The sequence below is a fragment of the Hemicordylus capensis genome, chromosome 14, assembly GCF_027244095.1.
Source record: "Hemicordylus capensis ecotype Gifberg chromosome 14, rHemCap1.1.pri, whole genome shotgun sequence".
NCBI classification, from domain to species: domain Eukaryota; kingdom Metazoa; phylum Chordata; class Lepidosauria; order Squamata; family Cordylidae; genus Hemicordylus; species Hemicordylus capensis.
The window spans coordinates 20,690,553-20,715,824 of record NC_069670.1 but is presented as its reverse complement, the minus strand read 5'-3'; the positions used below and the strand labels follow the sequence as shown (position 1 = coordinate 20,715,824).

Here is a 25,272-nt window from a genome sequence, read left to right as displayed (position 1 = left end):
GAGAGGCACAAGGGAACACTGAGATGTTTCGCAGTGGGAGTCCCAGGTGTAATACAAGAGGAAGCACAGGGAGTCATGGGGTTAGGGATACTTACTGTATATCCCAAAACGTGCCTTGGGGGAATGCATTGGGTCTGATCTTCCTTCCTGAGTCGGAAGGTGTGTGAATCACCGATTGTCTTCAAGGCTGATTGTGAGGACAATTGGAGTGTGCAGGTGCAGCCAACAGTATCCTGTGCTGGGAAGGGCTTCCTAATAGTTCTATCCAAAGTTTCGATGTGCACCTCTTCAAAGTTACGTCACTGACTCATCCCTATTGTGAGGGAATCTGATGCTGGTCTTTCCTTCCTGGTCTAATTGCTTTGTTAGCATCAGGTGGTAGCTCTCTTGCAAGAGGATGAGGAGAGTTTTATTTATTTATTTATTTTATTTTTGCATTTATATACCGCCCTTCGTTAAAAAGATAATAAAAAGATTAGAGTTCATTCTAAGTCCAAAATGACCTTGGATGCCAGATAACTCATAGTAGCTAGTTCTAGAGTCTGCTTAGCCGGGCCCCCACATAGCGAGAGGGGTTGTGAAGCTAATCGCTTTTGCAATTTGTGTTACTTGCAGCCCATAGCTAGGGGCAACCAGTCCACTGCCAACTCAGCGAATTGTCCCCCTGGGAGCTCACATGGCCGTGCAGCTCCTGAGCATAGCAAAAGTGCAATCTCTAAGCCTGGAGATGCAGCAGCAACCAGGGAGGCTTCTGGGAGCAGGCAGGATGAGCTCAGCTGGTAACAACAAAACAAAGGCAGGAATGCCTTTACTTTGGAAAGACATTTGTGTGTTCACATAATCATCCAGACTGAAGTCGAAGTCCCTGCAAGCTATCCGGGAATTCAGGTTTTTCATTGCATATTTGTGCTTAGCCTGATCTAATAAAAGTCCAAGTTTAAAAGTCCACTTTTTGCATCAGGTTTTTTGGGCAAATTCAAACTCACAGTAAAGCCTCACAGTAAACCGAGCAGTAACTCTGCTGTCTGGGAAAGCTCCTGGTTGTGACACAATTCCTGCTTCTACATGCATTCAACAAAGATTGTAGATTTCCACTTACTTGGGGAGCCAGTCCCATTGAAATCAGTGGAAAGACTTAGGCTGGTAATTCTTCTTGCTAAGGAAAAAAAGACTTCCTGGCTGCTAATTCTTCTTGCTAATTGTTTCTTAGGACAGATGAAAACATGTTCTGGAAAGGACTGAAAGGAGAGATGGGGAGAATCATTATCTTGTTCAGATAGAAGGTTTCACAAAATGCTTGAAGGGGTGAATCTCTCCCTGCCCAAAAATGAATGCACTTAAAAACATACACCCCAAAACAAAGGAAAGGACTACCAAACAGCAAATGCAGGAGCATTTCAAAAGCCTAGGAAGATGGAAATATCAAAAGTTCAGTCTTGCTGTCATGTGGGAGGCTGTTCCATAGCTTCAACACCACCTCCAAAAATACCTTAATCCCAAACACTCCTGAGCTCTTCCCTCCCCAGTGGACAGGACCCAAACCCAAGCTGCCCTGGTTGCTTGGCCCTTGCACCTAACTGTCAGGGGTAAAGTGCCCCTGAATATGGAGGTTCTATTGAGCTATCATCATGATACTACTGCTACTGTTGACTGTTCATGATACTACTACTACTGTTGCACTTTTACATGAAAACATTGTGAAAACAATTTACATGGAAGAAGTTCCCAGGCCCAAAGGGGCTCACAGACCTTTGAAGAGACTCAAGGGAGAAACCAGCCACTGGAGAAATACTGTGCTGGGATTAAATGGGGCCAGTAGCTCTCACCCTGCTAAAAAAAATACGAGAATCACCACTTTTAAAAGTTTCTCTTAGTCTAGTTAGCTGAAGTTAATTGTCATGATGGGTGGGTGTTAATTAATTTACACAGCAGCCTGAGGGGGGAAAGACCCAGATCCCAATACAAACAATTAGGAGGCTGGTGTTTATAAATATGTATCAGCTGGCTCCTAAAACAAGCTGCTAGTCTCCTCAGATCTGCACTAGCCAAGAAGCACTTTTGGGATCATAAGGTAAGAGGGACATCTTGTGGACACTCCACAGGCAGGCAGGAGAAAGAAGAAAACCAAACTTGGAGAATGCTTTTCATCAGAAAATTCCACTGCAGGGTTTTCTAATTGTACTTAAAAAAACAAACAAACACCATGCTGATGCCTCTGCTGAGGATAACCTGCCCACTTGTGAGGATGCCTTATATCGAGCCAGACCAATGGTCCATCTAGCTTGGTTTAATGCCTTCTCATCAGCACTATTATACGGGAAGTATAACAAATTACCCTTTGAAAAGCACATATGTCTTTGTGGCCAGGAGATCAAGTCAATGGCCCATATTCTATTAAAGTGTCCACTTTACCAGGATGTAAGCCAGCAATTAATTAATCCCTTGTTAAATAATTTGAAGGGAAAAACTGAGGATTTCCTTGTAAAGTATTTATTAGCTGATGAAGATTCAGCAATTTCTAGAACAATTGCTAAGTACTGTTATGTGGTTTTTAGAATAATAGTTTTAAGGTTATGAGTGTATTTTAAAATTGCCATTTAGAGCGGATGAAACGGACACAAACCGGTGGCAGCATCTGAAGATGATCAAAGATTTATTTTTTATTTATTTTTACATTTATATCCTGCTCTTCCTCCAAGGAGCCCAGAGCGGTGTACTACTTACTTGAGTTTCTCCTCACAACAACCCTGTGAAGTAGGTTAGGCTGAGAGAGAAGTGACTGGCCCAGAGTCACCCAGCTAGTATCATGGCTGAATGGGGATTTGAACTCAGGTCTCCCTGGTCCTAGTCCAGCACTCTAACAACTACACCACGCTGGCTCTCCACCTTCCTAAGCTTGTCTAACCTAAAGTTCAGATCAGGTACCATCTGAACTTACCACCCCACCCCCACCCCGATTTTCTGGGTAGTACCTGGATTTTAAGCATGTCACATGGATTGCCCCCCCCCCACTGGATTCCCCCAGATTTCCGATTTCTTTCTTTCTTTTTAAGCTAAGTTCTAGCCCTTGTAGAAGTGGAGTTATGGAGCAAAACGTGCAGTTACTATTCTGCTCATATGCTGGACTTGGATAAAGGGAAGCAAAGCACAGGAGGATGGGGGCGGGGGGGAGGTGGGGGTGTTCCACAAGTTGTTTTTTTTATCAGCAGGGGATCTCTATTGGGCAGCTGAGAGGATAGTTTGCTTTTGATGTAAATCACTGCCTGCCTACCAGGCTGTGCATTGTAATGTTTAAGGACTTTGGCTTCATATGATATGCATGCCTACTTAGAAGTAAGCACCCTTGGTTTCAATCAGATCTGCTTGGGCTGTTTTTTTTGCAATCCAATTTACATAATATGCAAATCAGGGTACCTGGATTTGAAGAGCCAGAATATGGTTACCTTAAGATCAGGACACCTCACAGTTCAGGAGCACAGTGTTGGGATTCTTTCCCCCTACCCCCTACTCCCAATCCCGCCACATGCATGCTCTCCCCTGATAAGTTCTTTAAATTTACTATTATTTATTATTTACTACTAAAATATCTCCTAATATTTCTTTACTCTAGGCAGTTTACAAAATATGAGTAGATATGTCCCTGGGGGGAAATGGAGATGTCCCTGGAAAACAGTGTATGCAAGGCAGAGCAAACCAGACAGGGAGATGGATGAACAGGTTATAGTGGAGGATTAAAGTCCCGCACTATGATCCCGATCCGCCGAGGGCTCTGTTCTGACAGCTGTTTACGGAAGATGATGAAATCACATCAGGGCCAGCAAAGCATTTAAAATCACATGCTCTTTGGCCTCAAGCAGCAGCATAATTTTGCAATGTGTAATGAAGAACAATCTTTGGTCGTTCCTGAATTTCCTGCCAAGCCATATCATTAGTGACCCTGGGTTCGAATCTTCTGGGTGCGGGGGGGGGGAGATTTCTCTCTCTGGAAGGAGAGAGGGGGAAAGTGGGGGGTTGGTGGTGTGTGGGTGCGGGAGAGAGAGAGACAAACAGACAAGCTTGGGGGGGAAGAGAGAGAGAGAGAGAGAGAGAGAGAGAGAGAGAGATCTCCTACTTTCTCTAAAATACCATTTTAGAAACTTATGTTACGTTTTCCTAAGCTAAGGACTTCTTCTGCCCCTAAACAGACTGCATCTTTGATAAGAGCCAGTGTGGTGTAGTGGTTAGAGTGCTGGACTAGGACCGGGGAGACCCGAGTTCAAATCCCCATTCAGCCACGAGACTTGCTGGGTGACTCTGGGCCTGTCCCTTCTCTCTCAGCCTAGCCTACTTCACAGGGTTGTTGTGAGGAGAAACTCAAGCAAGTAGTACACCGCTCTGGGCTCCTTGGAGGAAGAGCAGGATATAAATGTAAAAATAAATAATAAATAAATCTTTGATCACCTTCAGATGCTGCCACCGGTTTGTGTCCGTTTCATCCGCTCTGAAGAGTAACCCCATGCTCATGAGAGCAGCCTGGGAAATGAGTGAGGAAGCACGCCCACCCGCATCCCCGCTCCCTCCGTCCATCACAGGCTGGGCTGCTCCCCCAGCCCCCACAGGTGTGCCTCCCTCCTTTGTCTCCTGGTACTCTGAACAGTTCGGCTGTTTTTTCCTGTCTGCTTCCCCCATTTCCGCCCAGAGGAGTTTTCCATCAGGAAAGAGCAGCTGGTGACAGTTGGGCAGACCATCTTCCACTTGGAAGGGTGCCTACGAACCCAGATCCCTGCCCCACAAGCTGCCTTCTCCTTGGTCTGCCTCTCCATTGAAGAACTTGGATCTCTTCCTCCATTAAGGGAAACACTAAAATTAGATAACTGCTAGCTGAGCAAAGAGGCACTTTTTCAAAGGGGTGACTCTCTTGTATTTACCAGGGGGAGAGCAATTGGCCCTCTCCATCCCCAGCACAGCATCCCTCCAGTGGCTGTTGCTGGTGTCTACTTTATGTTTCTTTTTAGATTGTGAGCCCTTTGGGGACAGGAGACCTCATATTATTATTTATGCATTATTTCTTTTTCTATGCAAACCGCTTTAAAAACTTTGAAGAGCAGTATATAAATACTTGTCATTGTCGTCAATTCACTTTGTCTATCCTTCCTTTGTTCTTTAAGACACCACTTCTTTACGACACCAGGTGAGGGCCTTTCTGTTCACTCAGGCTTTTAAAAATTGATTTTATTTTTGGAGTTTTAAGATGCATTTTACTATCGTTTGTATTTTCTATTGTAAGGCGTTTGTTTTGTGTTTCCATTGGATGTTATCATCATTCATGAGCCACCCAGAGAACCGGTTTTTATAGGGTGGTTAACAAAGTTTATTAATTATAGATTGTAGAGGTGGGGATGTTCCGACCCCCCAGAACCTTCTGGGTGGGGCCTGACTGGTATATGAGGGAAGAGAGCTGGTCTTGTGATAGCAAGCATGACTTGTCCCCTTAAGCTAAGCAGGGTCCACCCTGGTTGCATACAAAAGGGAGACTAGAAGTGTGAGCACTGGAAGATATTCCCCTTAAGGGATGGAGCCGCTCTGGGAAGAGCATCTAGGCTCCAAGTTCCTTCCCTGGCATCTCCAAGAGAGGGCTGAGAGAGATTCCTGCCTGCAGCCTTGGAGAAGCCGCTGCCAGTCTGTGTAGACAAGACTGAGCAAGATGGACCAAGGGTCTGACTCAGTATATGGCAGCTTCCTATGTTCCTATATTGCTCCAACTACCTGTTCAACCTGGGAAGGTCTTTTCTGACCCCTTCCCCGCTGGGGGTATACCAGACTGGGTGAACAAGATACCCCAGTCTCCCTCAGTTTCACCAAAGACTGGAAACTGTAAAGTGGTCACTTGAGGGGGGAAATATTAGAAAATGGTGGCTCCTTTGGGCTGGGGCTTGGGAGGCCCATCTTTCTCCTCTGAGAACTCCTGAACAGGGGCGTAGCTAGGGCAGAGGAGGCCCATGTTCACCTAGGGTTGCCAACTGTTCCTCATTATGCAGGATGCCCCTCATTTCAGGGATGAAATGTGGGCCCCTAGAGGGACAGCATTTGTCCCTCATTTTGGTGGCGGGGCGAGCAGCTTCTTCTTTTGAGACGTTTTTGGTTGAAAGGTAGTATAACTTGAATATGTTCTAAATATTATAATTTAGTAACCCCTGCTAACTTGGCAAAGAGGTACCTTTTAACGTGGTGATTCCCTTTTATTTAGCAGTGGCCCTATGCACCCCTAGCACAGTGACTGTTGCTGGTGTCTCTCTTATGTTTCTTTTTATTTATTTATTTATTTTACGTTTTATATCCCGCCCTTCCTCCAAGGAGCCCGGAACGGTGTACATGAGTTTCTCCTCACAACAACCCTGTGAAGTAGGTGAGGCTGAGAGAGACGTGACTGGCCCAGAGTCACTCGGCAAGTCTCATGGCCGAACGGGGATTTTGAACCCGGGACTCCCCGGTCCTAGTCCAGCACTCTAACCACTACACCACGCTGGCTCTTAGACTGTGAGCCCTTTGAAGACAGGGAGCCATCTTATTTATTGATTGTTTCTCTGTGTAAACTGCCCTGAGCCAAGTTTGGAAGGGCAGTACAGAAATCAAATCAATCAATAAATAACAACGCTGGCACAATTCAATAGCATATAATTCAATTACATACGAATTATATGCTATTGAATAGTGATACTCAAGCTCTTGATTACCACTGCATACACCTGCCGCCCCCACCAGCCAGCCCCTCCAAACTTGTGTGAGGAAGATAATAAGAAAATGGGGTGGGGGATCTGGGGGGGAGGTTATTTGAAGCCACGATGATAGCTACACCCCTGCTCCTGAAACCATATTAATGCAAAAAAGCTTTATTGTTACAATGGGACATGAATTGGTGCAAATGTGTGTGTGTGGGGGGGCGGGATAGGAAAATAGGCCTTAACCTTATTAACCCAGGCAACGGTGAGGGTTGCCAACATTACATTGGCCGAATTTGGGATGGGGGGGGACTCTTGGGGGCGGGCCCCCCGGCCCCCCTGGGGGTGGGGCTTGGCCCCATGTGGCAAGGTCACAGCTGCTGAGTGCACTTACCTGGCAACTGCAAGACTGGCGGTGGTGGGTGGCAGTGGCGGAGATGGCAAGAGCTCCTCTGCCCACCTCCCCAACGATGACCGCCCAGTGAGGTCAGGGCAGGTGCGCTGGAGGCAGGAGAGATGGCGGCAAGCTCCTCCCTCACGCCCGCCTTCCTCCCAGATGAGGTAGGCTGGGCTGGTTTCAGGCCTCTGCACATGCGCCGAGGCTCTGTTTGCAGGCTACAGCGATCATCATTCTAGATTCTGCCTCCTCTCTCCCCTGGTGGCCTGCGTGGCCCTGTGGAGTCCGTCCGCTTAAGAAGGGTTTGGATAACTTCATGGAGGAGAAGTCTGTCAACGGCTACTAATCAGAAGGCTGTGGGCCACCTCCAGCCTCAAAGGCAAGGATGCCTCTGAGTCCCAGTTGCAGGGGAGCCACAGCAGGAGGGAGGGCATCCCCTCCCCTCTTGCCTGTGGGCTCCCCAAAGACATCTGATGGGCCACTGTGGGAAACAGGATGCTGGACTAGATGGGCCTCCTTGGGCCTGATCCGGCCGGGCTGTTCTTCTGTCCCCAAGGGACCTGCCATCGAAAGAGAAACCCAAAGGCACACCAGCCCCAGCCCCTGGGCAGGATGCTGGGTTGGGCTGAACAGGAACAGTTGTTGGAAAAGAGCTGCCATTTTAAAAAGGCGCCCCTTGGTCTGGTTAGCAGGGGGGATTCCCAAACGGTGTGCCCACAGGAGAGGGCCTGAGGACGGTCCCTTGGCCCAAAGGAGCTCCCATTCTCAAAAGGGAGCCACTGGATGGTCTGAATAGGGACAGTGGCTGTCCCGCTGCTAAATGTAGAAGACAACATTTTAAAAGATGCCCAGTTATTATTATTTATTTATTATTAATATTAATATTATTTATTATTAATAAATTATTATTATTATTATTATTATTATTATTATTATTTTAAATTTTCTATCCCACTCTTCCTCCAGGGAGCCCAGAGCGGTGTACTACATACTTGAGTTTCTCTTTCACAACAACCCTGTGAGGTAGGTTAGGCTGAGAGAGAAGTGACTGGCCGAGAGTCAGCCAGCAAGTCTTATGAGGCTGAATGGGGATTTGAACTCGGGGCTCCCCAGTCCTAGTCCAGCACTCTAACCACCACACCACGCTGGCTCTAATCTATCAGTTGATAGATTAGATTAGATTAGATTAGATTAGATTAGATTAGGAGAGGGGGAGAGAGTGTGTGTATTCTCCAGCCAGAGAAAAAACCCAGAGGCGGCAGCCCTATTTTTAGCTAGGTTTCCTGACATCTGGTGATGCAAAATGTATGCCAAGGGCAACCAGGGAGGTTTGTGGCCTCCTCTGCCAATTCACTAGAAGGGGGCATGCTTGCTTCATGACGCAGCGGAAGGAGGAGGCAGCCCCATGCGCCAGCACGGTTCCCCTAGATCAGCGCCCTTCATGGTGGCCAACTCTGGCTGAAACTATCCCTGGAGGCTTTGCAGACCGGGTCTCTACCCTCAACCTCCTTCAGAAGAGAGTGTGTGCATTCACACGCCAGCCAAACTCACCCAGAAGTCCCTTTGAGATCCTTGGACCCACTCCATGCACACATTGGGCTTTGTCTTGCATATCCTAGCTTATCTCGAGTTAATTCCGGGTTTTTAAAATGCTAGTTTTAAGCTACTTTTTTCTGCAAACGCAGAAAGAGCAAACAGAGAGAGGCACTGACTAGCATCATTAGCATGATAAGAGGGATGCTCTCTTTAGAAATTCAGATCTAGCTCTTTAGGAAGCTCTCCCCTGCCCCCACACCGCTGTCCCATTGGCTAGAAGGAAAACACGGACGCCTGCCATGTGAACTTGCATAAAAACAAAACCCAAGAGCAGAGGGGAGGGGCTGCTTTTCTCAATGCCACGAGTGTCATTCAAGTGGCTTCACTCAACATTTACCCTGCAGCATGAAGTCATGTGTGAATAACTCCCTGGAGATCTTTTTTCCACCCCTCACTATTTCCCCCCACTGTTTTTCACATTAGGCTTTTCCAGACATTTGTTTAACAGCGGGCTCTTTATGTACTCATGGGCTCTTGCCTGGGCTCCTTGTACATGCAGAATCCTGTCCACCTTCAATGTGAATTTTGGAGCTCTGGCCACACGCTGAGCACAGGCCTTGTGCTGTTTTTACATCGCCACCTGCTGGTCAGCACTTCCATTGCCATGCTTTTCATTACCATCCCTTTTCAATACCGCTTCCAACCACCCATTTGAATCTATTTTCAGCCCAATATCAAGTGATTAAGATATCCAGGATTGGGTTCAAGATTCACCTGGAGATTGACGCTGATTCTTGGAGACGAGAGGCCAGTCCTTGGGAGCTGGCAACCCTTCTGATGGCTAGTGGCATTGGGCCAGCACTGAGCCCAAGCTGTCCTAGGGAGCATTGAGGAAGAAAAGACTGACAGAGGACAGGCTGGGGATGGGCCGTTCACACAGTGACAGAGCATCTGCTTTGCACGCAGAAGATTCCTGGTTCAAACCCTGTCAGTATCTCCTGGGATGGCCAGGAAAGAGTCCTAGCTGAAACCCTTAAAAGCTGCTGCCTGTCAGTGTTGACAATATTGAGCTAGAGGGACCAATGGTCAGACTCAGTAGGCAGCCTCCAACACAGGGAATTTCCATTCAGATGTACAAGTGAAAAAGACAAAACGTTGCGTGTCAGCAGTCGGGAGATCCCAGAGGGAGGAGAGGAAAGAGAGAGGTCTGAATACGTGCAAATGCCATTACAAAAACTACAGCAGCCTGAGATGAGGGGTTAAGCCACAACCTTCTTGGGAACAGAGGAGAGAATAACTGTTTCTGTTGAACCTGGAAGAAATTTTGCTCTAAGACCCAAGATTTTTATTTCTAGAGCGTGTAAGAGAGAGAGAACATAGGGAGTGATAAACACTGATGAATACTGGAGGAAGGAAAAGATAAAACTTATTTATCTAAAACAGAAACCTATTTCTCTTGATGTGCTAGCTTCTGGGAAATTGCGCTTTAACATAGTGGCAGTGGAAACACTAGGGAAAAACTGAAGACGGCACAGATCAAATGCAACATGCATTTCTGGGTGGGCGAGCTGTGTTGCACATGTTAGATGATTTCTGAAACAGAAAACTGGGGGCGCTGGAGATAGAAAGGGAAACTACTTGTCTGAGGGGATCCTCTCCCCCCACCCAGTATGCAACCCCCTTGCATACTGGTTCTGTTTAAAAAAAAAAAATCTGCAAATCAGAGTGCTAGCACAGTGATATTTCTAGCCTCTTAAGCTAAAACGAGAGGCCATTTTGAGTTTCCTGCTATTCCAATGAGCCGATAACGGCGAGCAAATTAAATAACTGCCACCCAAGAACTATTTGATGGAGATGCCACCACAGTCATTGGTCGTGCAAGCTTATCGGATGCTGCTCTCTCTACCCCTCACCCGCCCTCTCACCGTTTCCTTTCAGACTGCTGCGGTTTGAAAGGCTCTTCCTCTCTTTGGTTCCCCTTCTCAAGTTTCAGGCAGTTTCTAAGAAGAAGGAGCGGGAGGAGGAGGCAGCCCCATGCGCCAGCACTGTTCACCTATATCAGCGTCCTTCATGGTGGGCCAACTCTGGCTGAAACCTCTGGCTCCATCCGACTCAGTCCTGTCTGCACTGACCGGCAGCAGCTCTTCAAGGATTCAGGCAGGGGTCTCTCCCAGCCCAGCCCGGAGATTCTAGGGATTGAACCTTGTATCTTCTGCAGACTGTCTCTGCCATCTTAGGACATAGGAAGCTGCCTTAGACCATATCAGACCCTTGGTCCATCTAGCTCAGGATTGTCTACCCAGACTGGCAGCGGCTTCTCCAAGGTTGCAGGCAGGAGTCTCTCTCAGCCCTCTCTTGGAGATGCTGCCAGGGAGGGGACTTGGAACCTTCTGCAACCTTATGCTCTTCCCAGAGCAGCCCCCAAGGCAAAACAGAATGCTGGACTAGATGGGCCTTGGGCCTGATCCAGCAGGGCTGTTCTTATGTTCTTATGAATATCTCACAATGCTCACACATGTAGTCTCCCATTCAAATTCAAATCAGGGTGGATCTTGCTTAGCAAAGGGGTCAATTCATGCTTGTTACCACAGGGCCAGCCACCTAATGGTGCAGCGGGGAAGAAACTTGCCTAGGGAGCAGGATGTTGCTGGTTTGAATCCCCATGGTCTGTTTCTCAGACTATGGGAAACACCTATATCAGGCAGCAGCGATATAGGAAGATGCTGAAAGGCATCATTTAATACTGCACGGGAGGAGGCAATGGCAAACTCCTCCTGTATTCTAACAAGAAAACCACACGGCTTTGTGGTCTCCAGGAGCTGACACCAACTTGACAGCACAACTTACCACAAGGCCAGCTCTCCTCTCTCACCTGCTAACTGAGCAAAGTGGCACCTTCTTATTGTGGTGATTTTCTGCTTATTGAGCAGAGGGAGACCAACTGACCATATCCATCCCTCCAGTGGCTGTTGCTGGTGTCTATTTTATGTTTCTTTTTTCAGTTTGTGAGCCCTTTGGGGACAGGGTCACCATTTTATCTATGTACAAGTTCACTTTGGGAACTTTTGTTGAAAAGCAGCAGTATATAAATATTTGTTGTATTCGTATTCATCTTCCAAGATCATCTTCTGAAGGATACCCTCTGTGTGGCATTCTTGTTGGCTCCCCGCCCCCGCCCCCCCAATGAAACACCATCCCACTGAAGACCGCCAAAGTTCAAACCAGAGTTTATTTTAGAACACCATCATGACTAACTGCTTGGTCCAAACGGCAGTGATCATGGTGAAATATTAGGGGAAAAGAGGGGAAGTTTTGATTAATGGGATCAACTTTGTATTTCTTTTCTGGCATATGTGATTTTCATTACTCAAGCCCTAGTCTTCAGGATAGGGTGGGCTACGAGAGGAGAGCTGGTCTTGTGGTAGCAAGCATGACTTGTCCCGTTAGCTAAGCAGGGTCCTCCTTGGTTGCATTTGAATGGGTGACCTGATGTGTGAGCACTGGAAGATTTTCCCCTCAGGGGATGGAGCCGCTCTGGCAAGAGTAACTAGGTTCCAGGTTCCCTCCCTGGCAGCAGCTCCAAGATAAGGCTGAGAGAGAGACTCCTGCCTGCAACCTTGGAGAAGCTGCTGCCAGTCTGTGAAGACAATACTGAGCTGGTGGACCAATGGTGTGACTCGGTATATGGCAGCTTCTTGTATTCCTACAGGTTAATTGAATCAATAGACCTGCACGATCCTGAATATAGTTTGCAACAAGCAGGTAGAGCAGAGCCCTGAAGGAAGATTGGAAGCTGCCTTATACTGAGTCAGACCACTAATCCATTGAGCTCAGTATTGCCTGCACTGATTGGCAGCGGCTCTCCAAGGTTTCAGGCAGGAGTCTTTCCCATCCCTACCTGGTGATGCTGCCAGGGATTGAACCTGGGGCCTTCTACGTGCAAAGCAGATGTGCTACCACTGAGCTACAGCCCCATCTCCAAAGGTGGCCAACATCTCTCATCCAGACACTGATCACACCAAGTGATACAGCCCGCAAGGCGGCTGTATCGTGTGCCCTGAGACATGCCTCATAGCCGACAAAGAAAAAGGCCCCCAGGGGACTCAAGCTGACCAGCCAAGTCGTGTGATGCAACGAGATGCAATGGCCACCCTTGACCTAAAAGGCAAACCACTAAAGGGGGGGGCACCTTAAGAAGGGCTCTGCAGGCTTAAGACCCAACATCCTGTTTCTAGCAGAGGACAGCCGGATGCCTGCAGGAAACCCAGAAGCATAGGACCAGCCTTCCCTTGTTATTTATTTAATGTTTATATTTCTATGCAAACCGCTTTGGGAACTTTTGTTGGAAAGTGGTATATACATATCCGCCGTCTGCCCCTCTCCCCGAAGTCTGTTGCCTTCCACCATCAAATTTAAATTGTAAGGTCCTTGAGGCAGAGACCCAGCTCTTTTCCTTGTCCTTCTGAAACTCCATCCGTCGTCAAACCTACGAACGATGTGTGCTAATTATTTTGTCAACACAATCCAAGTAGGCCTCCTATGTATTTATTTAGCAAATAGGTCACTTTTTTCGGTGCAGAAGGAAACCACCCAAAGTGGCCAGACAGGTATGATCCCTGCTGGCACCCATCCTCCACAATATTTGTGAAATTATTTGCTGGTGATTCTTTGTGGGTCATTTCCCCGGCACCCACGGCGTAAGACGCTGGCGCCACAGAGGCGAAAGGCCAAGTTTGCTGCCGGTTACACCAGCCACCGTGGGCGTGGATGATGCAAACAAATATTTACGGCAGCTGTTGCCAAAGGCAAAGAGAGACCTTGCCTAGTCTAGTCCAGAATTCAACCTTCCACCTGAGCAAAAAAAACCCCGCAGGGCATGGATGTTATCAGAGCGATGATGGCGTTGTGCACAAATATGTGCACCATCCAGGACGTCCCTCGGATGCTTGTGCCCAGATGTCATGGCCAGCAGCTGTTCTTCTGCTTGCGAAGTATTAATTCAAGATCTGTCAGCTGATGGGGCGGGCCTCCTCCTCCTCCGAGGAAGTCTCTGCGAGGCCACCAGACAACCTTGCCGCTGCCTGGCTGACTTCTCCTTCCTCTCTTCTATGTCAAGAGCTTCACAGGAGCTGTTCGTATGCGCCGCGGGACTACAGGGGCCACAGTGAGTGATGCGTGCTGGGGGGGGGGACAGTGTACCCCTGGGGGGGGCACTTGGGACCCAGAGCCGAGAAAAGGGCCAGTTTTGGAGAGAAAATGCCTGCCTGTTTACTTTTCTCATTTGATAAAATTCATCTTGATCCCAAACACGTTACGACAGGCAACGAGGGCTGAATCACTCGTAGTGGCGGTTAAAAAATGCAGCAGGCGCGTGTCTCTGGGAAGGAGGACTTGGCTTTATCCCCAGAAGCCATGGGTCTTTTTTCCCTGATCAACACACCAAGAGAGCACTGCACCTCTGAGCTCGTGCAGAGTGCATTTTCCGCACCCAGAGGCCCTCTTACCCCTGGACTTCTAGGCCGAAATCCAGGGCCTCCACAGTCCCTTGGGGCCCCCAAATCTTATTTAGTCTGTTCCGGGTGGTGTGGTCGCCCGGCTGAGCATGATGATGCTTAATTTGCAAGGGAGGGGAGCCTCCAAAGGCCTTTAGGTCCAGACTCCAAAATTACCTAGGCACCTATGTCTGCACCACTGCGTCACTTGCAAACAGGTTGCAAACATTTGAATCAGGACTTCTGGATACGTTTAAAGCCCAGTACCTCTTTTCTAAAGAAACGAAATGCTGTGAGGAAGTGAGCATGCAATATAAGGAAGTTTAAGTCTGGCCTGAGTTCCTAAAGACAAGATGGGCAGACAGCATCAAAAAGAAAACATTTACTCAAAGGAACACCCAGCAATGTGTATTCAACCACGACAATAGACAATTTTTTTAAAAGGCAAAGACAAGGTTCTAGTCCTTAAGGGAGCAAAAACCAGCTTAGAAATGTGCGAGTTGACTTTTCATATGTTTAGGGTCTCAGACGAAGGGAGAGGTCTTCAGTCTTCCAGCGTGGGAACTGTTTATAACCTAAAAATATAAAAACTCCTTGATGGATTAGACCAGAATGGATCGCCCAGGACTGAGTTGTCAACAATGGCCAGCCAGAGGCTTCTAGTCAGAAGCTCACAAGCAGGGCTTAAAGATGACGGTCTGCCCCTGTTTGGCCTCAGCATCTAGTCTTCAGAGGTATACTGCCCCTGTGTTTGGAAGTTCCATTGAGTTATCATGGCTAGTAGCTGTAGAGCTGTCTTTTTGCCCACTAAGCCAGTGGGCTTAGTCTAGTGGCAGTGAGTCCCAGTGATCTTGTATGCATCACGTAAAAGAGCCGATCTCTTGCGGTTGCCTGGAACCTCCTGATGAACAAATTCACTGGGTGAACCCTGAATCCTGAGCCAAGGAGAGCAAGAGATAAAGTTTCTCTGCATACTTTCTCCACCATTCATGATTTCATAAGCTTCTATCACATCCGCCACCCCACCCCCAGCGCCTTTCGAGTTCCTTCTTTGCTGAAGTGCCGGAAGCATGCCCAGAAAATGCACACGTTGCTACACACGCCATCTAGTGCCTCTTCCGCATCTTGGGGGGAAGGAGCTGCGGATCAGGGCCGTTGCTTTGCATCATGGTCGTGGCGCTCTAGCCCAGGGGTTCCCAGCCTGCACTCCCCAGATGTTGTTGGACTACAACTCCCATCACCCCCAATGGCAGCCATGGCGGTGGGTGATGGGATCTGTAGTCCAGCAACGTCTGGAGAGCCAAGGTCAGGAGTCCCTGGGCTAGTTGTGAAGAACGCCCTGCCTTCTAAGTCCCTGCTGAAATGCAGCTTGTGTCGTAGAACAGAAGGGACATCAGAAGGGTCTACATCAGACCAAAGGTCCATTTATCCCAGCACCCTGGAAGTCCACAAACGGGGTGTGGAAGCAGCATTGTTATTCAAATGGTAGACCTCCCCTGCGCATGGAGGTTCTATGCAGAACTGATGGATCTCAGCCATGTGCATTAGTTCCATCCTTTTAAAAAGCCATCTAAGGAACAAGAGTGCTCACTTACATATATAAGAGCAGCCCTGTTAGATCAGACAAAGGCTCTGTCTGGTCCAGCATCCTGCTTCCAAGAGTGGACAGCCAGATGGTCCTAAGAAGCCCACAAGGAGGACAGGAAGGCAATAGCCCTTCCCGCACAAAGGTAGACTGTCTTTGAACATGGAGGTTCCATACAATGTCAACTGATAGATGCATCATCCTTTCCCACGCACTTGTCTAAACCAGGGCTTTGGCACTCCTGCAAATATGGGCCTACAACTCCCACAATCCCTGATTATTGTGCCTAGCAATTATTACAATTATTGCGATTATTCCTGTGACTAGCAATTACGGGCGTTGAAGTCCAAAAACAGACGGGAGGGCCAAAGTTGTATAGGCCTGGTCTGATCTCTTTGAAGCCAGGGGCGGTCACCTCATCTTGTGGCAGTGAATTCGAGAAACGAATCGCACAAGGGGGAGATCCTCAGGATCCACCAAAAATGGGCTAAGGGACCCTAGCCTGCTTTTGGTGGATTGTTTGCTGCCCTGGGAGCCTCGTGGCTCCCGGTAGCAAACCCTCTTAATTCCCCCTCCCCTGAGACGAGGTTAGCAGAGTGAGCGCTCCGCTCACTCCGTCTCTTGGATCGTGTGTTGCCACGGCGCGGCAACATATGAGGAGACCCCCGCCGAGAGACTGAAACAAGCCTCCCGGCCCTTGGGGGGGGTCTCTCCAGCATGCCCCGTGGACTTGCGTGGGGCGTCCTGGAACTTCCAGGGGCCACATGGTCCCCGGTCCATGACGGAGCCGGCAGTCGCGTGGGCGGCTGATCCGGCTGCCCAGGACTGCTTCCCTGCCCCTCTGCGGGGACGCCTTCACATCGCCTCGTTGTGTGAATATTTATTTCCTTTTGTCCATCCCTAACTGACTGCCAACCGATTTCTTTGGGCGTCCCTGAGATCTAGTGACCGAGAGAGAAAACATTTGAAACATTTGTCCCCTGCTAACTGAGCCATTGTATTTATTAATATCTAAGTAAACCACTTTGGGGACTTTTGTTAAAAAGCAGTATATAAATATGCATTGTATTCCTCTCCTCCTCCTTCTCCACTCCATGTCTAATGCCATAAACACTCGGTCCCATCCCTACATTTCCTTTCTCCCTGCTAAACTAACAAGATTTTGCCTTTCCAGCTTTCTATTCTTCCCATTTTGCCCTTTTCTGCCCTTTCCCCCCACTCTACGCCCTCTTTTTTTTTGAACCAGAGCTGGGCACAGTCTCTGCATTTGAATGGGAGACCACATGTGAGCACTGTAAGATCTTCCCCTCCGGGAATGGAGCCACTCTGGGAGGAGCAGAGGGTTCCAAGTTCCCTCCCTGGCAGCATCTCCAAGATAGGGCTGAGAGAGATTGCTGCCTGCAACCTTGGAGAAACCGCTGCCAGTCTGTGAAGACAATCCTGAGCTAGATAGACCAATGGCCTGACTCAGCATATGGCAGCTCCCTATGTTCCTATAATGCAAGCTGCCTACCACCAGCAATCGGCCTCCCGAGGCCACCACCTCACTCAGCCACACGAGTGGGCCGTCCCAAGCCCCTGTAGAGCCAAAGAAGAACAGGGCAGATCCAAGTGAGAAAAAATTATCTCTCCTTCCAGATCCTTCTTATGCGAGCTTCTCCCTGGCCCACCACCTCATGTTTCGGTTTCCGGTGGTGGAGGCGCACTCATTCATTATCCTATTATGGGGAAATGGGCGGCAGGCCAGGGAACTATTAAAAACAAAGCCAAACAGGAGCTCCCAGCTAATTAACATCCTCCCTGCTGGAGCAGAGCAATCATTAAAAGACACAGGATACATGACACATTCAGATGTGTCTGTGAGAGAGGAATTGTTTATCACCAACGTGCCAGTCTAGGAGGAGATGCTGCCAGCTTCCAACTCCCTACACCCACCGGGCTCCAACAAGAGATAGCTAGCACTTAGGAGCATTGTTCCTTGTAACAGGGATTCCCAGATGTTCTGGACTACAACTCCCATAATCCCCAGCCAAATGCCACTGCTGCTGAGGAGGCTGGGAGTTGTAGTCAACAACATCTGGGAATCCCTGTTACAGGGAACACTGCTTATGAGTCACAGCTTCTTGGTTAGGACAACCAGAACTCAATATTCCCAATGTTTAAAGCTTTTTCTAACAAGCAGAAGGTTGCCGGTTCGAATCCCCGCTGCTACTATATCAGGCAGCAGCGATATAGGAAGATGCTGAAAGGCATCATCTCATACTGCGAGGGAGATGGCAATGGTCAACCCCCCCCTGTGTTCTACCAAAGAAAACCACAGGGCTCTGTGAGCGCCAGGAGTCTTGAGAGCACACTGCAGGAGATTATGGGTGCATCCATACAGGTAATAGTAATGCACCCATAATCTCCTGCAGCCTAGGGAATTCTAGGGCACATCCTTAACCTGTAGGGAAAGGCAGCCATGCTAGAAACAAAGCCAGAGAGATCCGACCCATAAACGGTTATTTATTTTATGCAATTGTTTAGTGAATCCATACCCCAAACATTCCCTGAGTATGCTCAAGGCAGCTAATGGAAGCCAAGTCATATGAACACAAGACAATCAAAACAGCCCACAAAATGAAACAAGCCACAGAGCAGCAGAAATATAATCACGACTAGCCAAAAGAGCAAAACCAAACCACCGGCCAAAAATAAAACTGAACGTAAACAGAGAGCAACAAATCCCTATGAGACGAACTCGTTTCCAGCTAGTTGGGCGCTCCATAAATGGTGTCGCCCTAGACAGCTGCCTAGGCCACCTGCACAGTGAAGTCAGCCCCAGTGTGTGGACAGCGATGGCTGAAATGATTGATTATCTTACATTTTGATTATACTGATACTCTGCTTTTGTGGGGGGATCAGCTCCCACAGTTATGATCCACACAAAAGGTACAGGGGATTTGTGTAGAGATTAGAGCCAGCGTAGTTTAGCGATTAGAGTGCTGGACTTGGACCAGAGAGACCCAAGTTCAAATCCTCATTCAGTCATGAAACTCACTGGATGAAACTCAGCCAGTCACATTCCTCAGCCTAACCTACTTCACAAGGTTGTTGTGAGGATAAGCATAACCATGTGTACCACTCTGGAGTCCTTGGAGAAAGAGCAGGATATAAATGTAATAAATTAATTAATAGATGAGGGATATGGAGAGGCATTTTATGTGGGTCTTCTGGCCCCTAGCAGTTTCCAACATAAACCAGTTTCCAATATTTTCCTAGGGATATGCACAAAACTCACCCGCATTTGAATAGAATTCAAATCAATTTGATTTGGAACCATTGAACAGTGTGGAGATTCATGTGAATTGATTCAAATTTGCCTGAATTCAAAGAGTTCGGGTGAATCTGCTCCAATTCGATTCAACCCAATTTGAATTTAAGCAAATTTGAATTGATTCGAACAAATCTCCACTCTGTTCAGTGGTTCCAAACCGAATCGATTAAAATTTGATTCAAATTTGAATTGAATTCAGGCAAATTTCATGCACATCCCTAGATTTTCCCTCCACGGAGAAGGAAGGAGATGGCTTCTGTTTGGGGATTATGGGAGTTGTAGTCTAGAAATCCCTATTAGAAAGAACACTGGTGCCCAACTGGGTAGGAGAAGGCCCACTAGAAGGCACACTCAAACCAGCCAGCCCTAGAAGGCAGCACAGACATTAAAATTTAATCCAATCTAAAATACCAACGTGTGTGTGTGTGTGTGTGGTAAATAAATGAAGCTCAGCTCAGAACCTATCTGAGACAATGGAAAGTCAAGAGGCAAGGTCAGACCAATCCGTCGGCCTCTGGAAGCTCCGAAACTGACTTCAGGAAGAACCGAGGTTGTTATGTTAAGACAAAAGGATAAAAACAGGAAACCCCTGTTGCATCTGCGGGAGGTGCAGGCGGAGGGGAGAGAAGGAAATGGCCATTTTGTCAAGCACAAGGCTTTTGCACAGAGCTGCTGGGCCTCTTCAAAGCCTTTGAAGTGAAGCTGCTCCAGGCTCTTTCCCACGTTTCTAACACACTGCGATACGTGGCCACAGAAGAAACCTGTGTGAGGTTCACGGCTCCCGAGCGATGCCGCAAGCCAACATTTGGCATGACAAACCATGATCCATGGAACCCACAAGCCATGCATGAGGACTAATGCACTCTCCCACTGTTGTTCCACAGCAACTGGTTTATTTGGGGGGGTAGAATACCCCTGAACATGTGGGTTCAATTTCACTGTAATGATCAAGAGCCGTGATAGATACACCTCTCTAACTCTCTTTCCACCTCCTCTCTAAGCTAATGACCATCACCACACCTTGTAGTCATGAGTTATGTATTAATAATAATAATTATTATTACTATTATTTCTTGTTTACACAGTCAGACAGGTGTTATTGACTGGTTTGTTTTATCCAGACATCGAGTCCTTCCCAAGGACCTGGGATGCCAGAATTTTATTGTCAATGGTTATAGATATCGTCGCAGAATATAGGCTGTTCCCAGTAAAGTTGCTTTTTGTAATTGGCTGATGGTGATTTCTGTGGCCCCTCTGGTGTTGAGGTGCTCTTCAAGGGCTTTGGGAACTGCACCCAGGGCGCCAATTACCACTGGGATTATTTTGGTCTTTTTCTGCCACAGCCTTTCAATTTCAATTTGTAGATCTTTGTATTTGGTGATTTTTTCTATTTCTTTTTCTTCTATTCTGCTATCCCCTGGTATTGCTTTGTTGATTATTTTGACTTGTTTTGCTTTCTTCTCGACTACAGTTGTTGTTATTATTATTATTATTATTAAAAAATTTATACCGCCCTTCCAAAAGGCTCAGGGCAGTTTACATTAAAACCAATTAACAATTAAAAAGAAATTATAAAACTGCATAAAATAATTAACAATTAAAACATCATAAAAACCAATTAAATAGCCAAAACAATTTAAAAACAAGTTTTAAAAAGCTGAGAAAGCTTGGTTGAAGAGATGTTTTCAGAAGTTTCTTAAAAATTGCCAGAGATGGGGAGGCTCATATCTGAGTAGGGAGCGCATTCCACAATCTTGGGGCAGCGACTGAAAAGGCCCGTCTCTGTGTAGCCACCAAACGAGTTGGCGGCAGCTGGAGACGGACCTCAAGTGACCTCAATGGGCGGTAGGGCACATAATGAAGAAGACATTCTCTTAAGTATCCAGGGCCTAAGCCGTTTAGGGCTTTGTAGCCCCTAAACTACAAAGTTAAGTTATAACTAGCCCTTTGTATTTTGCCCGGAAACCTATTGGCAGCCCGTGTAGCTCCATCAACAGAGGAGTAACGTGGTCTCTCCGAGATGACCCAGAGACCAACCTGGCTGCCGCATGCTGAACCAAATGAAGTTTCCGGACTACGTACAAAGGCAGCCCCACGTAGAATGCATTACAGAAGTCAAGTCTGGAGGTTACCAACAAATGTACCACTGTTTTGAGGTCATTGATCTCAAGAAATGGGCGCAGCTGGCGTATCAGCCAAAGCTGATAGAAAGCACCCCTGGCCACCGCCTCAACCTGAGAAACCAGGGAGAGGTGTGAATCCAGAAGTACTCCCAGACTGCGAAGCTGTTCCTTTTGGGGAAGTGTGACCCCATCCAGAACAGGTAGATCAAAATTGTCTCTGTAGTTATGACCCCGCACAATAAGTACCTCTGCCTTATCTGGATTCAGCTTCAGTTTATTCTCCCTCACCCAGCCCATTACTGCTTCCAGGCAGGCATTTAGGGAGGATATGCCAGCTCCTGAAGAGGTTGACATGGAGAAGTAGATCTGGGTGTCATCAGCATACTGGTAACACCCAGCTCCAAATCCCCTGATGATCTCTCCCAGCGGTTTCATGTAGATGTTTAAAAGCATTGGAGAAAGTATGGAGCCTTGAGGGACACCATACTTAAGCTCAGATTTTGCAGAACAACAGTCTCCAATCGACATCATCTGGAATCTATCTGAGAGGTAGGAGCAGAACCACTGTAAAACAATGCCTCCCAGCCCCAACACCCACAGATGTTCCAGAAGGATACTATGGTCGATAGTTTCGAAAGCCGCCAAGAGGTCCAAAAGGAGCAACAGAGTCACACTTCCTCTGTCAAGCCCCAATTGGAGATCATCCATCAGGCCAGCCAAGGCAGTCTCCACCCCGTAGCCCACCCGAAAACCAGTTTGAAATGGGTCTAGATAATCCGTTTCCTCCAAGACTGCCTGGAGCTGAGAGGCCACCACCCTCTCAATCACCTTGCCCAACCATGGGAGGTTGGAAACAGGCTTATAATTGCTCAACTCTGAGGGATCTAATGCAGGCTTCTTTAGAAGAGGTCTAATGATTGCCTCCTTAAGACAAGGAGGCATCCTGCCCTCCCTCAGAGAAGCATTTATGATTTCCACCAGGCCGCCTACAACAGCACCTGCTAGATAGAACAAGCCATGTTGGACAAGGGTCAAGAGAACAATGGTAGGCCTCAAGAAGTTCAAGAAGTTAATTATGTGTGATGCCAAAGGGTTTTGTCCTTTGTCTGTCCTGTGTCTCCTGCCAATCAGTTTCCTTGGAAGACCCCGGGTTCAAGTAGGATGAAAGGGAGAAAAGCAGTGATTCGCTGCTAAAATCACATTTTAGCGACGAGAATTAGTTGTGAAAACGTATCCTTATTTTCGTCTGTGAAATGCTGGAGTGTATGGGCTTGTCTCATCTATTATCTGGAATAATGCACTCTGCATGTGCTTTAAAACTTGCCTTCTATTTGTGGCATGCTTGTAGTCAGAGCTGTATGCCACGTCTCCGGAGTTGCTGGGCCACGCCCCCTGTTCACTGCACACCATGCCTTTCAGGTGGCCTGGCCACACCCCTCGCATTGAACACACCTCCCAGAAGGCTTGACCACACCCCCTATACATCCACAGCCTGGTTTGGTTTTCATCAGAGAACTGTTGGTGGGTACGGCACAACCAAGACCACCAGGTTTTAAAGAGTTTTTTTACACCAACTCCCAGTTTTCTTCTGCTGGTAAATGCATGCCAATCTGAATCAGGGGAGGAACTCAGGGTAATGGAAGGAAAAAAACCCTCCTAAACAGCTGTGTTTCTCTCTTCCCCACAGCCAAGATGGAGTCCTTCAGCTCCCGTAACCTGGCCCTACAGGCCGAGAAGAAAATTCTCAGCCGCATGGCCAGCAAATCCATGGTCAACATGTTTATCGACGACACCAGCAGCGAGATCTTGGATGAGCTGTACCGCGTCTCCAAGGAGTTCACGCAAAACCGGAATGAATCCCAGAAGGTCATCAAGAACCTCATCAAGGTGGCCGTCAAGATCTCCGTCCTCTACCGCAACAACCGCTTCAGCGACCAAGAGCTCAGCTTAGCGGAAGATTTCAAACAGAAGCTGCACCACGGGGCCATGACGGCCATCAGCTTCTACGAGGTGGAGTTCACCTTTGAGAACGCCATCTTGGCCCAGCTCCTCCACGAGTGCCGGGACTTGCTGCTGAAGCTGGTCGAGAAACATCTGACGCCCAAGTCTCACGGGCGCATCCGCCACGTCTTCGATCATTTCGCCAACACGGAACTCCTCACCCTGCTGTACAGCCCCGGGGAACCTTACCAGCCTCGCTTGAAGAAGATCTGCGACGGGCTGAACCGGCTGATTGACGAAGGGAAATTGTGAAGCCGGCAGAAGGAAGGAAGGGAAATGCTGGAATGCAAATATTGGCCAAATTTCTGACAGACACAGACTTCCCAACTGGAAAGCCATACAAGGCCCACTCCACAGTGAGAGGCTAACAGAACATAAGTCAACTGCTGACCCTCGTGGTGGATGGACTCCTGTCCATGGCCACCACCATGGAGATTGCATACCCTGGCCAGTGGCATCCACAGAATTTCAGAGTAGGGCATGGCTCCGCAGAAGACCCACCCCCAGTTTCTAGAGGCCATGCCCAACCCTCCTTTCTGGGGCTTTGGGACCACTAGCAGCCTTTCTGCATGCCAGCTCATCTTTGTGACCCCTAAGGACTAGAAACTTGCAATGCTGTTCCAAGAGAGAGCTGAGATTTTGACAAACATGCTCAAGTGAGGGGCAGGGAGCGAGGAACCAATCTCTGGATGGGGAACCCTGCCCTTCTAGCTCTGCTCTAAAATTTTCCTGCATCACCACTGGTTAGAAGACATGTATCTTGTTTTATATTTGTATTTAGCTAACATTTACTTTTATGATGTTCAAAGCGGGAGCCGGGGGCAAGGTGAGAGTTACCCTCTCTTACTAGGCCACATTTTGCTTTTCCTACCAAGCTGTGGATGCTTGAAATATTCCCTTCCCCTTCACCAAAGTTAGTTCCAAGCTGACACTAGCCAAGGCCTTAGCTCAACAGGTAAAGCGTCTGCTTTGCACTCCAGCATCCCCTATTAAAAGGACTGCACTGGGAAAGACCTTTCTCTGTCTGAAATCTTGCAGCCAATATTGGGCCAACACCGATCCTGTGTTGGGCATCTTCACTGGAGATTCCATCCCTGCAGCTAGAATAGCCTATTAGCTGTCTGTGCCCCACACTCTGGCTACCAGAGGCATGCCTGCCCTATTTTGGTGTCCCCTCCACCAATCTTTGGAGGAAATGATGTCAGCTGGCCACACCCTCCCATCACTTCCGTGAGTATCCCCAGCTGCCCATTTTGTTTTGAAGGCCAAGGAAGGGGAGGAAGTGCCCCGAATGGGACAGCAGGAGTAATCTGGTTCCAGGAGACCTGGAAGCGGTTGGGGAGGGCACAGAGCACACGCTCCGATGCCGGAGCCCGTTTCGGACATTCTCCTAGTTAAACCTACATTCAGGGGGCGCGGAAGGCAGAGCATAGCCAACCAGGGAAGTCACAGAAACTTTTTCAGACGTATTTCTGGGCTATTTCCATGCCCTTTCTTTGGGGAGGGAACGGCTGGACATCTAAGTCGCCAGTAATGGAATGTAACTCCAAGCTGGCCATTTTTTCTGGTTGCGAGAAAAGCGGAGAAGCACATTGCTATTGCCTAGCCTGAGTCATGGGCCCTGGTGGGTGCTAAAGCACTGGGTGATGATTATGCGCTGTGGTTGCGATGCAAATACAAGGTGCCTCCCTCTCCTCTTCCCCAGAATTAGAAAGGCAGGAATGGAGTAAATGCGAAAGAAAGTAGCACGGAAAACAGAATCTCATCCGGGATAGCCTGGTCCAATGGCTAAATGGTCAGCACCCTGGACAGCTCTCCCCTCCCCTCCTTGGCCCACAGGAAATCTGTCTTCCCCCCTTCAGGCAGGGTGCCATCTCAGGGATACTTGCCAGCCAGATTCCTCCCTTAAAATCTGCCTCAGGGATTGCAGAGACTGAAAATAAACGTTTCGCTCTCTTCTGTTTTTCTTACAAAGAGCAGTGTGCCAGGGTTTTTTTGCTTGCTTGTTGGGGAAAGCAGGATGGCAAGAAATAATCCGCATGCAGAGGATGCAATTTCTCAGAGCGCAGACCATCCTCTTCCTGGGATCCTGTCCGACAATTACTTTCAGAACCCCGGGCTGTA

At 48.1% G+C, this 25,272-nt stretch overlaps 1 protein-coding gene across 3 annotated transcripts; it reads left to right on the top strand.

Annotated features, from left to right (window-relative positions):
• Positions 1 to 1,972: 1,972 nt before the first annotated feature.
• TNFAIP8L2 (TNF alpha induced protein 8 like 2) lies at positions 1,973 to 25,124 on the top strand. Of its 3 annotated transcripts, none has more exons than XM_053277990.1 (2): positions 1,973 to 2,071; positions 22,835 to 25,124. In XM_053277990.1, the coding sequence occupies exon 2, from the start codon at positions 22,840 to 22,842 to the stop codon at positions 23,398 to 23,400; it is 561 nt and encodes a 186-aa protein (XP_053133965.1). In that variant the 5' UTR covers positions 1,973 to 2,071; positions 22,835 to 22,839; the 3' UTR covers positions 23,401 to 25,124. The 3 variants fall into 3 exon arrangements, with proteins under 3 accessions (XP_053133965.1, XP_053133964.1, XP_053133966.1); XM_053277989.1 differs by lacking the exon at positions 1,973 to 2,071 and adding an exon at positions 13,686 to 13,795; XM_053277991.1 differs by lacking the exon at positions 1,973 to 2,071 and adding an exon at positions 15,807 to 15,853.
• The last annotated feature ends 148 nt before the right edge of the window (positions 25,125 to 25,272 follow it).